This window comes from Giraffa tippelskirchi, chromosome 11 (genome assembly GCF_054371585.1).
Source record: "Giraffa tippelskirchi isolate mGirTip1 chromosome 11, T2T-mGirTip1v1.2.pri, whole genome shotgun sequence".
Lineage (NCBI taxonomy): Eukaryota > Metazoa > Chordata > Mammalia > Artiodactyla > Giraffidae > Giraffa > Giraffa tippelskirchi.
Window position 1 is genome coordinate 29,442,317 of NC_137285.1, and position 17,111 is coordinate 29,459,427.

The following is a 17,111-nucleotide window of genomic DNA, read 5'->3' on the forward strand; positions in this document are numbered from 1 at the left end:
GGCCACCAGGGAAGTCCACTTCTTGTGTGCTTTTGTACTATTATATTTACTTAAACATCTTTTTCAAAAGTTCTTACCCAACAGGACTGTACAAATACCTATGTGGTCTAATGATATAATGGTAAAGCCAACATTCGTAAACCAGCTTAAAAAAGCATTACTAGTGCTTGTTCAAGATTGAAAAATATGGAAATAACTTAAATGCAGAAAGCCAGGATGATGTGTAAACACATTTTCACTTGTTTTTTCACTCAGTGTATGTTGGTTGTCTTTGCTATCCACCTCTAAACAGTGCCACCTGACTTTGCCAGAAAACATGCCTCAGTGTCTGTTCACATAAATGACAGTGTCCTGGTACCTGGAAGACTGCTGGATAATAATTTGTTTTATGCCTTACATTAAGCATCATTTTTACCCAGGCATAATCTAGTAAATGTAAATAGAATTCAAAAAATCAATCAACATATTATACTAATAAGGCAAAAACTAGTGTAACTCTAGTATACTGAGAGTTATGGTAGCATGGGTTCCTTTTTTGGTAAAAGTAGTAAATATTTTAGTGAAGACTCCAAAAGCGAAAGTCACTCAGTCATCTTTGCCTTCTTCAGGGGATCTTCCCAACCCAGGGATCAAACCCATAACTCCCACATTGCAGGCAGAGTCTTTACCAGCTGAGCCACAAGAGTGAATCACAAAGGCTGGAAGTAAGAACAGTAGATTAAGCAGTGGAGGCACTCCTTAAACCATAGGTCAGCACGATACATCTGTCTTTTCCAGGAGCTTTTCTGATGGCCAGAGAGAGTTCAGTGTGAAATAATGATTTTGTATATTATAGGAAATTGAGTCAAATTTAGAAATTCAGAGATGATCAACTGAATATTCTCTGTAGGATATGATCTGCTTGAAATATACACAATTTCTTTGGATTCTCTACTATTTTATCTTTAGTCAACAAGTGATGAATGCCTTTCATTCATCAGTCTTTGGTTCATGATCATTGTGACCATTTTTAGTTATTTGTGAGTGTGATTTATAGATACAGTTGGTCTTGCTGAAGGGATACATACTTCAGTTATTTATAAACCACTCAATTTGGAAATAGAATCCCTAGGAAGGTCAAAGGTTAGAAGCACCAGAAGATGTTTGTATTCTGTATAGTCTTCTAATATGATATGTGTCATAGTTCAATGTTGGATTTTTATTGTTAATCAGTCTTTCAGCTAAGAACTCTCACAAGCCTCGGAGCACCTAAGATAAATGATGATAGGTACCCTGATCCCTTAACATAAAACAGCCTCCTGAAAGTTTATGCCTGTGACTTAAGCCTTGTTATATAGGCAACATTTTAGAGCCATAAATGTTCAGGTAATTATGTGGTTTAATCAGTGTACTATTATTTCTGTTAGTGGATTAAATGAGACATTAGCCAACTGAATAAACCATCAAATTTTTTAAAATATATTTTTGAAGATTCTTTATAAATACAAAAATTTCTAATACCCTCTGTCTTTAATTTTTATTCTCAGGTTGGTGAGACCAGATGCAAAAAGGTTTGTACGTCCAAGTCTGATCTGAGATCTAACGACTTCAGCATTGTGGGAAGCTTACCGAGAGATTTTGAATTGTCCAATTATGACTGCTATGGAAAACCCATTGAGGTCAACAATGGACTTGGGAAGTCTCAGGCCAAGAACAACAAGAAGCCGCCTCCGGCCAAACCCGTTATTCCGACAGCAGCGAAGAGAATTGACCTTTACGCAAGAGCCTTGTTTCCTTTCTGCTTCTTATTCTTCAACGTTATCTACTGGTCTATATATTTATGATAAACCCTTTCCATTCATATGAAGTAAAATCCCATTGCATTGTGACCAACCTCATTCATAAATGCCAATCTGTGAACAATCTTTGCATTTTCATAGCAGTATATTGCATTTTGGATGCCATGGGATTGCAACACAAATATGGCACCTTCATGTGGAATGGCAGCATGATTGTGTTATGTCTGTGCTCTAATCATGATGTACTTAGGTAAAGCAAACATAATTGCTTTAGGAATAAACGAAGGATAAGCATACTACATAAAATAAAATCCAAACATTTCTCTCCAGTTAGTGTAAATTGCAAACACTTCTGATAATTCTGATAATAAAATGGTATGCACGCTGAACCCTGTTAAGATCAGCATTCCAATATATGTAGCATTTCAAATCTTCCTTGTAACTTTCAGAGAAAGCCATCTTATTCTTGTATAATTTTAGATGGTATTATTACAGATAAAGCAAAATTATATTACATATGGTATAACTTTATAAGTAGAAATATATCAGCTATAATTATGTGGGGGCTGTGGAGAAATAAAGTTCAAAAAGATTCCTAATTTATAAAGTCAGCTAATTTTAAAGTGTGCCCATGTTGGCAATGCCAGACAATAAAATCCAGTAACCATTTTTGAAACAAAGGGAAATCTAGATTTACCTACATTCGTGATGAATTCTGGTTTCTGATAAGAAAGTAGATATATTGATTAAATATTTCTGATAAAAGAAATTCTATTTAGTCCACTTTAAAACCTAAATATATTTTCATGAATTTTATTTTGTTGATACAGAGTATACAGAATCATTGTGCCTTAAAAAGAGTCATAAATATTTTAAATTGGAATATAGTAATGAATAGTGTGATTTCATACCATTTTTAAGAAACCAAGAAGAAAATACCTTATTACTAGCAGTAACTTGAGTTAGGAAGAAAAATCCATAATCATTAAATTAAAATCATTAAAAGATTTTAGCTTCTTTATTTTATTAAAATGCTAGCATATTTTAAAGTAAAATTAATTTTTTTTATTTCCTTGTTTCTTATTTGAATAATGTTTGACTTGTTACAAAACATTTAACAATTAAGTAAATGATTACTTCATTAGGCCTCACCTCTAGTTGCATTTTCTTTCTTGCTAAAAGTCTGGACTACTTAAACTTACTTGCTTTGATCTTGTTCCAACTTGAAAATAAGTACTTTCTGGTCTATAAGACTTGAATTTCTTAGCAATATCAGAGCCAAAGTACCTTTTTATTTCTCCATAGCTGATACTAGGACTATCAGTAATCCACGTAACATAAACATGAGGCCAAATAAGTATATTTACATTATGTGGAGAATTTCGTAGCAGTTGAGATTTTGGGTGGTTAATTCAAAAATAAAGTGTGTTTACATACAGTTTATGCAAACTGCAACCTATAATTCAAGGCTATTTTATTGAAGACTTTAGTTTGTAAAGGAGTCACTGATTACTAAATCTTTTCAAAATGAGATGTATCTAATCCTCTGTGGTCTTTCAGCACCCTCTAGTTGCAAAAGCTTAGCCATCTGAATAATTTTAAAATTACTACAAGTCACCCTATTGGTGGACTTAACATCCTGCTAGGACCCAGGGCAGTAGTATCTTAATGGTACTGTGATAGGAAAAAAGTGTCTTGAAAAAGACTTAGACCATTTAAATTTGTATTAATAATAATTAAACTTCCTTATAGTCTCTTTTCTTTATTCTTGCAAATTTCATTCATAGTAGGGAGTTTGATTTTCATACAGTTTTAAGTGGGATATGTACCCAATGGAAAATAGGTCTCATTTTGTAAGCATTTATCTCTTGAAAATAATGTGAATGAATTTTTCTGTAATATAATATTGCAGCCTCCTAAGATCCATTTTACTACCCAAATATATATAAATAGCTATCCCAGGATTAAGTGTGTATATATAACTACAAATGGAACATTATACAATGATCATAATGCAGTACAATCAGTGTCCACTAACACTTGCTTTCTATTGTTATGTTGAGAATTTAGCCAGTTAACCCCAGGGTAGTTCTGATCTGTGTACTTTAAATATTATGTCTTTCTAGGAAACTTGCAGTATTTACCTGGATATCAGTGTTGCAAATTCGATCTTTCCAAAATAAAAATGATCTTCTCCTTACAAATCAGTGGCTTCTCTTATTTTCTGTTTCTGATTAAAAAAATCTCACTATTCCAGTCCTCTGAGGTCCATCCACCTTCGTTTCTCACATGGTATCCGCTGTCAAGTTCCAAGCCCTAAACTTCTCTCCCTTAGGCTGACCACCTGGTCTCCATTTCTGCAAACACCACCCAATTTGTTTCCCTTTTATGTTCATAAACTGTTACAGCAGTCTGAAGGCTCCCTCCTTCCTAACTCTGTTTTTGAATTTACTTTGTGATGTTTATTTTTTAATTGCATAAGTAATACATAGATATCTTGTTGCATTAGAAAAACAGATGTATTTAAAGTAAGCACTTAATGCTGGTGTTATCACCTTCTTTCTACAAACTCTCCTCTCTTCCCAGAGGTCACCACTGTCTTTTGAGCATCTAGACCTTACTCTAGGCATCTACAACCTCTATCTACTTTTTAAATATAAAGGACGATTTAACATAAATGGAATTTTACCATATGTACAGTTTTTCAGTTTATTAATTTTTCATCTATTGGAGATCTTTCTATTTGGGGTCATATCAGATGTCCATACATCTATATTTGGCCTCCTCTTATTCTTTAGGGTGAATGTACCTGAATTTAGCTACTTTTTAAACACAAATATTGATTGTTTTTGCTTTCTTTTGTAAAAAAACATTATCTTTTTTTAAAAAATTATTTATTTGGCTGCACTAGATCTTAGTGGCACATGGCATCTTTAGTTGCAGCAACTGGAATCTAGTTCCCCGACCAGGGATCAGTCATTTACCTGGGACTCCTGCTTTGGGAATGTAGACTTTTAGCCACTGGACCACAAGGGACATTCTGTTTATCCCTTCTAATGCAAAATAGCATTGCACTACTAAATGTTTTTGTTCACATGTGCGTATATTTCCACAAGGTAGATATCGGAAGAGTTACTGAGTTGAAAAATGTTTATGTTTTAAATTCTGGTGTGTGTGCTCAGTCGTGACCAACTTGTGGCCCCATGGACTGTATGTAACCTACCAGGCTCTTCTGCCCCTGGAAGATTCCAGGCCAGAATACTGGAGTGGGGTGCCATTTCCTACTCCAACCCGCATCTCTTGCCTCTCCTACATTGGCAGATAGATGCTTTACCACTAGTGCCACTCGGAAAGCCCATTGAATTCTGGTAGTTTCTACTAAACGTCCTTCTAAAACTCCTCTAAAGTAGATTGTCAGTATGCTGTCTGCAAACGTTCACAGCCTAGCCATCTCTCAACCTGTTGTATGCTGTGGACATACTGCTTTTCTTTTTTAAACACTTTTTTGACATTGTTTCAAACTTTAAAAAACCATGCAAAAATATTACAAAGAATTCCTGTGCACCATTCATCCAGGTGCCCAAAGGTTAGTGTTTCATCACAGTTGCTTTATTTTCTTTCTCCCACTTCCTGTGTGCTAAGGAGACACTTTTTTCTGAAACATTTAAAACAAAGTTGCAGATATGATGATGTCCCTTTACACTTACACTCTTCAATGTGTGTTTCCTAAACAAGGAACTCCTTTCATAATCACAGTAGTACTAGCTATCCAGTGGAGAAGGAAATGACAACCCACTCCAGTACTCTTGCCTGGAGAATCTCATGAATGGAGGAGCCTGGTAGGCTGCAGTCTGTGAGGTCGCAAAGAGTCGGACACGACTGAACGACTTCACTTCGCTCACTTCACTCACTTCATACTTTATCACTGGAGACGGAAATGGCAGTCCACTCCAGTATTCTTGCCTGGAGAATCCCATGGACAGAGGAGCCTGGCTGGCCATCGTCCATGGGGTCGCAGAGAGTCGGACACTACTGAAGTGACTAAGCACACCCACACTAGGTACCCAGATCAAGAAATTGACATTGATGAATTAGTATAATCTAGTGACTTTATTCAAATTTGCCCATTGTCCCACCTTTTTTTTTTCTCCTTTTTTTTGATCGGGATGCAATCCAACATCACATTCTCTACTTGCTTGCCACGATGTTAATTTCTTTAAAATAAAGGTGGAAGTCGGTTTCACTGGTGTCTCAGTGGTAAAGAATCTGCCTGCCAATTCTGGAGACATGGGTTCAATCCCTTTTCTGGGAAGATTCTACTCGCCACAGAGCAGCTAAGCCTTTGGGCCATAACTATTAAACCTATGCTCCAGAACCTGGGAGCCTCAACTACTGAGCCCATGTGCAGCATCTACTGAAGCCCGCATGCCCTAGAGCCTGTGCTCTGCAACAAGAGAGGCCACCACAATGAGGAGCCCACAGACCGCAACTACAGAATAGTTCCTGCTCGCCATAGCTGGAGAAAAGCTGGCACAGCAATGAAGAACCAGGACAGCCATAAAAAAAAAAAAAAAGACAGGAAAGTCAATTCCGGAGAGCAAATCCTCACTTGAATTTAGAACAAGGAAATGTTAGAGATTACACACCCACCCCCCACCCCCACCCCACCCTCCAACAAAGCTGAGATCATGGCATTCTGCTCAGATATCTTTAGAGCTTTGTGTTGCCCAATGAACTAAGTAAATATTCCTCTCTCTGACATATAAAATTCAGATTGTTAAATGTTTAACTTATTTTGTAGCCATTTCATACTGCTCGCATCTTAAATGCCAACCAAACTGAAACTGACCTCTATGTTTCACACTTAGCACTGACAGGAATACTAAGTTCGGCCAGGTTCCTTTCCTTTTAGGTTAGTGGTTAATTTTACGTCTCACTATTTCTCTTAAGTGGGTCATTCTTGGATGGTGTGTCTTCAAATACTTAACTGAAATGTTTTTATTCAGCATTAAGCATTTTTCAGTTATGGGGTTTCCTCTCTATTAAATAATGAAATTAAAATATTTACCATTGCATATGCAGTATAAAGATTAAGCTGCTCTAAAAACCACTCAATTTATCATCATCCATATAATGGAAAATTTCAGTTTCAATAAGCAGTTGGATATAAAATTTTAAAGTACCAAGCCTAAGATGAGGAATAGTTTGAAACAATTTTTATAATCTTTAATAAGAATTTATTGTTAGAATATTATTACTTTTTTTTAGAAAAGCAGATTTTGCCACTTATATTACCAAATTAAATTCATATGCTTATACAACATATCAATGATCTAGCATTCCCTAACTCCCCTCTGCCTTTTTTTTTTTTATGAAGCTAGTCTTAACCTTTTAAGAGGTTAGTGTCCAGTTCTTTCTTTACATCAATGGAACAGGTATACTTTACAGACTTGCTTGTGATTGATATTAATGGATAATAGAGATGCCATATTCAAAGGTGATTATAATGTTAGTGTGTGTAATATGCATAAACTTGATATTTTTAATTTTTATACACACACACACATTTTCTCTCCACACACACACACACATATATGTATTATTAAATTTTGTCCTTACCCAGTAAAAGCAATGAGAAAATTCATGAATTCTGTTCTAGTTGGAATTTCTGTACTCCAAACAACAAGTGCATTTTGACTCCCATAAATACTTTTTAAATTTCTCAAACCAGAAGTCAAGGGATACGTGTGTGTGTGTGTGTGTGTGTGTTAGTCACTCAGTCATGTCTAACCCCATGGACTGTAGTGCTCCAGGCTCCTCTGTCCATGGGATTTCCCAGGCAAGAATACTGGAGTAGGTTACCATACCTTCCTCAACAAGAGATACCTAGGTAACAGGCAAGTTTGGCCTTGGAGAACAAAGTAAAGCAGGGCAAAGGCTAAGAGTTTTGCCTAGAGAAGGCACTGGTCATACCAAACACCATCTTCCAAAAAACCCAAGAGACAACTTTACACATGGACATCACCAGATGGTCAATACCAAAACCATGTTGATTATAGTCATTGCAGCAAAAATAAGACTGGGAACTGACTGTGGCTCAGATCATGAACTCCTTATTGCAACATTCAGACTCAAATTAAAGAAAGTAGGGAAAATCGTTAGGCCATTCAGGTATAACCTAACTCAAATCCCTTACGATTATACAGTGGAAGTGACAAATAGACTCAAGGGATCAGATCTGATAGAAAGAGTGCCTGAAGAACTATGGATGGAGGTTTGTGACATTGTACAGGAGGTAGTGATCAAGACCATACCCAAGAAAAAGAAAGGCAAAAAGGCAAAATGGTTGCCTGAGGAGGCCTTACAAATAGCTGAGAAAAAAAAGAGAAACTGAAGGCAAAGGAGAAAAAGAAAGATATATCCATCTAAATGCAGAGTTCCAGAAAATAGCAAGGAGAGATAGGAAAGCCTTCCTCAGTGATCAATGCAAAGAAATAGAGGGAAATAATAGAAAGGGAAAGACTAGAAATCTCTACAAGAAAATTAGAGATATCAAGGGAATATTTCATGCAAAGATGGGCAAAATAAAGGACAGAAATGATATGGACCTAACAGAAGTAGAAGATATTAATAAGCAGTGGCAAGAATGCAAAGAAGAACTGTACAAAAAGAATCTTCACAACCCAGATAACCACGATGGTGTGATTACTCACCTAAAGCCAGACATCCTGGAGTGCAAAGTCAAGTAGGGACTTAAGAAGCATCACAACAAACAAAGCTAGTGGAGGTGATGAAATTATAGCTGAGCTACTTCAAATTCTAAAAGATGATGCTGTGAAAGTGCTGCATTCAATATGCCAGCAAAATAGGAAAACTCAGCAGTAGCCACATGACTGGAAAAGGTCAGTTTCCATCCCAACACCAAAGAAAGGCAACGCAAAAGAATATTCAAACTACTACAAAATTGCATTCATTTCACACGTTACCAAAGTAATGCTCAAAATTCTTCAAGCTAGGCTTCAACAGTACATGGGCCAAGAACTTCCAAATGTTCAAGCTGGATTTAGAAAAGGCAGAGGAATCAGAGATCAAATTGCCAACATCTTTTGGATCATAGAAAAAGTAAGAGAATTCCAGAAAGACATCTTCTTCTTCTTGCTAAAGCCTTTAACTGTGTGGATCACAACAAACTGTGGAATATTCTAAAGAGATGGGAACACCAGACCACATTACCTGCCTTCTGCAAAACCTGTATGTAGGTTAAAAAGCAACAGTTAGAATCAGACTTGGAACAATGGACTGGTTCCAAATCGGGAAAGGAGTATGTCAAGGCTGTATATTGTCTCCCTGCTTATTTAACTTATATGCAGAGTACATGAGGCGAAATGCCGGGCAGGATGAAGCATAAGCTGGAACCAAGATTGCCAGGAGAAATACCAACAACCTCAGATATGCAGAAAACACCACACTTATGGAGAAAGCAAAGAGGAACTAAAGAGCCTCTTGATGAAAGTGAAAGAGGAGAGTGAAAAAGCTGGCTTAAAATTCAACATCAAAAAACTAAGATTATGGCATCTGGTCCCATCACTTCATGGCAAATAGATGGGGAAACAATGGAAACAGTGAGAGACTTTATTTTCTTGGTCTCCAAAATCACTGCAGATAGTCACTGCAGCCATGAAATTAAAAGATGCTTGCTCCTTGGAAGAAAAGCTGTGACCAACCTAGACAACATATTTAAAAGCAGAGACGTTACTTTACCAAAATATGTCTGTCTAGTCAAAGCTATGGTTTTTCCAGTGGTCATGTATGGGTGTGAGAGTTGGACCATGAAGAAAGCTGAGCACCAATGAATTGATATTTTTGAAATGTGGTGCTGGAGAAGACTCTTGAGAGTCCCTTGGACTGCAGGGAGATCAAACCAGTCAATCCTAAAGGAAATCAACCCTGAATATTCATTGAAAGGACTGATGCTGAAGCTGAAGCTCCAATACTTTGGTCACCTGATGCAAAGGAGTGACTCATTGGAAAAGACCCTGATTCTGGGAAAGATTGAAGGCGAGAGGAGAAGGGGACGACAGAGGATGAGATAGTTGGATGGCATCACTGACTTGTTGGACATGAGTTTGAGCAAGCCCAGGGAGTTGGTGTTGAAAGGGGAAGTCTGGTGTGCTGCAGTCCATGGGGTTGCAGAGTGTTGGACCAGACTCAGTGACTGACCTGAAATGAACATGTATCATACCCAGAACAAGTCTTTCTATTCTTCTCAGTGTAGAATAGTAAATAAAAAATTGTAAATACATAACTGCTTATTGGGTACTTAAAGGTATTCAAGGTCTTGTGTTAGCTTAAGATGAAGAAAACTTTTAAGGGTGGACTCACTCCTTAATGATAGTCAACAGTATGAGAGAGATAAGTATGTTAATTACACAAATCACTATAATACAGATCAGAATGCATAATGCATATCATTTAAAAGCATAAAAGAAGAAAATCATTGAAATTAAATAACTTGTCTTAAAGAAAAGTAAGTAAAAATTACTTCAGCCAAATAAACGTCATTTTACTACAGATGATAGAATTTTGAAGCTAGACATTAACTAAAAGAAAAAGTACGAATTGTGAAGTGCAGAAACATTGCCATTAAAAGTTCAAGTGCCGCTTGAATTTTATTTCCTAGTTAACATGACTGAAGAAATAATGAACAGGAAAGCAAATTTTCCATAGCTGATGATGTGAAACACTTTACCTAATGTTTGTTTCTTAACCCAAAATTCCCATCTGATCTTAATCCTATAACTTGAAACAATTTTCAGAAAAAAAAAAAAAATCCCAATTCATAGCCTGAGGCAATGGCAGTTCAGTTAATATGATTCACAGTGAGGCGAGCAGGAGTCAGAGTGCTCTGTGATGCAGTGAGAATGCAGTCAATTACCTCATCAAACAGGGATTTTATTAGTCAATTAGCATTACCTTGCCCCTATGCCTTGGCTGACACATAACAGAAAACCTGTTTTGTTAGATGGTAAACAAGATGAAGAGGCAAGTGATTTTAGTGTTTGAAAAATCTCAGCTGAGTTTATTGCATGTTCTCAAGGGATGTGCTTTTAAGTGTTTATAGGAGTTGCAAATGTAATCGAAGGAACATGGCATTTCACAACAGTAAACGCTCTGGCTGCTGCCCTTGCAGGACCACAACCTAGGTCCATAAAGCTTTTAGAAGCCTCCTGAGGACATGAACTCGATGCACAAGAGCAGCGGCATCTCCGCTGCTTACTAACAAACTGAAGCATTTTTCATAAATCTAAGCCAGAATCTGCCGGCTTGTCAGCTATGAAGATGATATTTCACTCACTGAGAGAACATAACATGGAACTCATTAGCAGGAATACCTAATAAATTCTGCCTTGGACTATTATAAAGCCTCTTTCTAAGCACAGCTGCCTGTCTCTGGTTTATTCATTTGTATACTCAAAAGCCCTTTCATTCAAAAATCACTACAGTCTCCTATCAGTCCACTGGTATCTTGGAAGCTTTCAAATTTCCAAGGAATTAACTTAAATGTTCAAATAAAAATGTGACATTTCCCAAGAAATATACATGGGACATGCATCCTATAGAAATAATCCCAGAGTCTATGCTATGTCAGAAGCCTATCCAGTGTGTAGTCACAGAAGGAGCAGGAGAGAGTAGAAAGACTGGGCTAAAAGGAATAATAGTATGTGGTTATAGCTTTGGGTTTGTCATTTAGAACCCTGCAGACCTTGTTAAAGAATCTTCTTCTCAATTACCCATTTTCAAAGAGGGATTTAAAACAACCTAAAAATTACCAACTACAGCATACAATTCTATCTTTTGCAGTGGTTTACAACAAAAGACTTTGAGGCAGATAGTCTGAGGTAGCGTCCCATTGACTAGAGTAAATGTTGGCAATTTTAACATCCCTAGCCTCAGTTTCCCCAATTAAAAAAAACATAGTAATATTAATGTGAGGATATATTATTATATGCAGTCTCAGCAGAGTTCCCAGTGCAGAGTAAGTGTACAGTAAATCATGGTTATTATTATCTCCTTTTATCTCTTTCTACTACTACACTATTTCTAGCACCACACTACTTCTAATGAAGTTTCAGTCTTTCAAAATTTCTTCATTAATGCAAAATCTCTCTATTAACTAATAATATTCACTGACATCCATAATCATTGAGCTCAATTTTGAATATAAAATAATTTAAAGAGAGTAGCAATAGCATGAAATATCAATGTATATTAAAATGTTCTTGGAATATTTTAAGGAGTTCTTGGATTATTTAGTTGGAGATCCATAATTTAGAAATTAGGTTGTAGGCAATGGAATGCCCAAAATTCAGAATCTACATAGTTAAGGGTAATATTTTACATTTATCCTATAAAAAGAAAAATAAATAAATGAGAATATTTCAGAATTAAAAAAAAAGAATAAGGAAAAGAATTTCCAAAATGTATAAAACAGGCTGTACAAATGAAGGTCATATTAACTCATGCATGTATGGTACTAATAAAAGATAATTAATGCTCATAATGATCATCCTGGAAAACTGCATCTTTACAAAATTCTTTCAGAAACAGAGAGAACATTAAATTATGTTCAATAGTATTGTTGTGTTAAAATATTTTATTGTATTCTCCTTTGAAGATTTGTAATCCAACTACTCAACTATGGTTATTTTCAATTAATCAAAATATCCAGTTGACCAGCTCTATATAGATGGTAATGTGCTGCATTCAGAATTCACATTAAAACTGTGTGAGGCCAACCTATAGGTAATAAAACCATATTTAACTCTCCTTAAGGTAATATGTTTGATATTATAGTCACAGTATTTATCCATTTATTGAAGAAAGCTTGTTAAATACTTAAAAGATAAATATAATGCCAAAAAGATACTAGATTTTTAAAAATACATACATACATATGAATGTATATATATATATATATATGGATGTATGTATATACAAGTTTGTGTTAATAGGTTTATGCAAATATAAGTATATATTTGTGTATGTATATTTGTTAAAAAATGTTATTCACTCAGCTCAGTCATGTCCAACTCTTTGTAATCCCATGGACTGTAACCCTAGGCTCCTTGTCCAGGGGATTCTCCAGGCAAGCATGCTGGAGTGGGTAGTCATTCCCTTCTCCAGTATTGCAGCAGATTCTTTACTGTCTGAGCCACCAGGCCAACCATATGTATATACACATACATATAGTATGTAACATTAATTGGTATTTTACTCTATTTTTGCTCTTTAGGAACTCCTACAGTGTACCTATTTCATGGATATCTGGAACAATTTCACGTGAATGTTACGTTAGGTGCTCTTTAAAGGAATGCCTATTTAAAGATAAATAAAATAAGTGTGTGCTAATTGATATGAACCAGATGGCCTACAGAAAGAAGACTTAATCTCAACAGATTGTCACAATTATTTATTTATATGCAGTACACTGAAACACACTCCCACTCTTGTATGTACCTCAGGTCCATTCTGTCCCAACTCATAAAATGCACTGTCTGCTCCCCTACCCCATCATTCCAGACATCAAGAGCAGCTCTTCTTTTCTATCTGCCAAAATGTTCTGGCAGGAAACACGCCCAGTTGCATCCATATTCACTTTGTCTTGTTCTTTTGGACTCACGTGCTCTTTAGGGTGAATCTAACTCCTTCCACATACACCAAGTCCTCCAGGGCATTTTGACACTTGAAGAATGTCTCATTTTGTTGGGATGTATATCTTGATACCCCACTCCTCTATCTTATTTCCTTTGTGCTTGCTAGAGTGTCCATGCCATTATAAATAAAACCCACACATCCTGAAGCTTTCTGTGTTTTACTTCTATCTCTGCTATGCATGCACGTAACCAGAACTGTCTAGAGAGTTGTTTAAGTTAGATATCAAACCCTGAAACAGATCTCAAGCTCTGTGTGTTACAAGTGGCCCCTGTTAATTTTCCTTCACCATCTAGGCCTATGGGACTCAAATTAGCATTTTTCTTGCTCTTTAATGCTCTCTAATAATCTCTCCTAGATTATTTCTCTATGTATGTGTAGAGAAATACCCATAGGTATAGAGCTTGAGCTTTAACAAATCACCATAGACTGGGTGGCTTAAACCACAGCCATCTCTTATTGCTCATGATTATGGAGGCTGGTGGCCCAAAATCAGGGTGCTAACGTGGTCAGGTTCTTGGGGATGGCTCCTTCCTGGTTACAGAGGAGTGTCTTCCCGTCTCTTTCACTCTCACATGGCAGAAAGAGAGCTGGCCAGCTCTCTGTCCACTTGTATAACAACGGCACTAATCCCCTTCAAGAGAGCTCCACACTCATGGCCTAATGATCTCCCCAAACCTCAATTTCCAAATACCATTATATAGGGGTCGGGGTATCAACATTTCAATATATGAATTTGGGGATAACAGATATTTACAGCATGGCACTATGTAAAATTCCTTTCTTTTTTTTTAACAAATAGTGTGGCTGTGTGCCAATAAAACTTTATTTATGAACACTGAAATTTGAATTCCATGTAATTTTCGCATGTCATGAAATCTTTTCTGATTTTTTTAAAAACTACTGTAAAATGTAAAAACTATTCTTTTTAAACAGTTTTTTTGATAGTGCTAAAAGTCATATAAAACATATTATTTTAACCATATTTAACTGTGCAGTTCAGTGGCACTAAGTACATTCACATTGTCGTATAACTCTCACTATCATCCATCCCCCGAAATTTTTACCTTCCTAAACTGAAATGCCATCCCCATTAAACACTAACTCCCCATCCCTCTCCTCACCTCTTCCAGCCTCCTCAACCCCCCCCACTCCCACTTGTACTATCTCCCTGTTTTACGCTTTTATTTTGTGTATATGAGACAGATTGAGAGACTCATAGATAGGGGTGTGAGTCCATAAAAGTCAGAAAAGTGGTAAAGGAAATATAATAATTACCTATAGTCCAACATAGAATTAAATCACCTCAACTTCCCAGCATATTTGATTGAAGTTTTATTTTATTCTCTTTATTGATAAATAATACATGAATACTTTGTCTTAAAAAAGAAAACAACTTAAAAACTTTAAGATAAATTTGAAATCATCGTGTCCTCCAAGTCTTTATCTTGATTCTCTGCACTTACACTTAGAGAGAAGCTTGATTATCAGTTTCTTTGTATTTTTCCAAACAAATTTAATCTTATTTTAAAGAAAAAAAATGTACAAGTATTAATGTTTTTAAATTTACATTAATGCTAACTATATGCATCACTCACAACATTAGGTTTTTTGAGAACTATTCACAAAGATACAGAGATTATTTAATCATATGCATGTATCATATTTTATTTAATTAAGTAATTATATTCTTTCAAAATTTTAATTTCAAACAATGCTGAAATACACATTTTTTGTGCTCTATTATTTATCAGGGAATGACTTTGTACAGCAGATAACTACAGACAGACCCTCTGTGCAATTAAAAAATTAATTGGTAACAAAATTTTTCTACAGTAACAGTATCAATTGATACTTCTGTCAAGATTGTAAGAAAGAACTTATTTCACACCCTCAATTCAACAAGTGGTATAATCAGAATTTAACCTGTAGAAATTTCACCAAGCTGATATGCTCAGCTCAGTTCAGTCGCTCAGTGGTGTCCTGCTCTTTGTGACCCTATGGACTGCAGCACGCCAGTCCTTCCTGTCCATCTTCCCTGTCCATCACCAAATCCCATAGCTTACTCGTAACTTACTCAAACTCATGTCCATTGGGTCGGTGATGCCATCCAACCATCTCATCCTCTGTCGTCCCCTTCTCCTCCTGCCTTCAATCTTTCCCAGCATCAGGGTCTTTTCCAATGAGTCGATTCTTTGGATCAGGTAGCCTAAATATTGGAGTTTCAGCTTCAGCATCAGTCCTTCCAATGAATATTCAGGACTGATCTCCTTTAGGAAGGACTGGTTGGATCTCCTTGCTGTCCAAGGGACTCTCAAGAGTCTTCTCCAACACCACAGTTCGAAAGCATCAATTCTTTGGCCCTCAGCTTTCTTTATAGTCCAACTCTCACATCCATACATGACTACTAGAAAAACCATAGCTTTGACTAGATGGGCGTTTGTCGGCAAAGTTATATCTCTGCTTTTTCATATGCTGTCTAGGTTTGTCATAGCTTTTCTTCCAAGGAGCAAGCGTCTTTTAATTTCATGGCTGCAGTAACCATCTGCAGTGCTTTTGGAGCCCAAAATGATATGCTAAATAAACTGATTGTCTCAATTTGCAGCTACTGATACGATTATATTGCTTTTCTCTCATAAATTGTAACATACTGTGTTAAAAGACTTTCTAACTTGAAATAATACCTGGGATAAACTGTTTTTTTTGTCTGTGACATATATTTTTAGCACATTACTTTTACATTTAGTACAGTCTTTTAAGAGTTATGTGAATTGTTTTATATGTATTTAAGTGACATTGGCCAATAATATCATTTTCTTATAGCATCCATATTCTATTTATGCTTCAAGATTACACTCATTTCATTTCTTCCTAGACTGGAAGAAATTAAATAAGCCTGGAGCTTTCACTCCCATAAAACACATCTAGTGTTCTGCTGCTGAAGGTAAATTGAAAGACATTTATTATTCTAAGTACATTTTTTTAAAAAGTGCATATTGATCTATGCAGATTTTTTCTTCTTAGATGAATTTTGATAACGTATTTTTCTCCAGGAAATTATCCATTATATTTGGTTTTTAAATTACTGACAATTATCCACGAAATAATGCCTTGGAGCATCTATACTCTAATACGATCCATATCTCTCTCTATCTTTGTGATATTTACTCATAACTTCTCTTTTCTTAATCACAGAAACGTTTTCAATTTTGCTAGCCTCATGAGAGAATTGGTTTAGTTTTTTATTGATCAACTCTGATTTGATGCATATTCTACTTCATTAATTTCTCTTTTTCTCTTCAGTATTTTCTTTCTTCTATTTTGTTTGGATTTATTTTGTTGTTCTTTTCTAAACTTCTTGATTCAAATGCTTAGTTTGTTTTTCCAGCCATTCGTATTTTCTAAATGCATTTACTGCTATAAATTCCTCTCTAATTACTGCTGCATGCCACAAATTTTATGTGCATTTTTGTTGAAGTTGAGTTACAAAAGATCTTAAGTTTATTTTTAGGTTATTCTGTAACTAAAATTACTTCGGAGTGTGACTTCTAGAATCCAAATTCATGGTATGTTTGGCTATCATTAGGGGTATCTTTTTTTGGCTACTATTTTATTATTGAT

At 35.8% G+C, this 17,111-nt stretch overlaps 1 protein-coding gene across 2 annotated transcripts in view; it reads left to right on the top strand.

Moving 5' to 3' along the window:
• GLRB (glycine receptor beta) overlaps positions 1-3,982 on the top strand; it is an 84,611-nt gene extending 80,629 nt beyond the window's left edge. For both annotated transcript variants that reach the window (XM_081538003.1, XM_081538004.1), the window contains exon 10: positions 1,527-3,982. In XM_081538003.1, the coding sequence (XP_081394129.1) occupies positions 1,527-1,823 (297 nt within the window). In that variant the 3' untranslated portion in view covers positions 1,824-3,982. The remainder of the gene's footprint in view (positions 1-1,526) is intronic.
• The last annotated feature ends 13,129 nt before the right edge of the window (positions 3,983-17,111 follow it).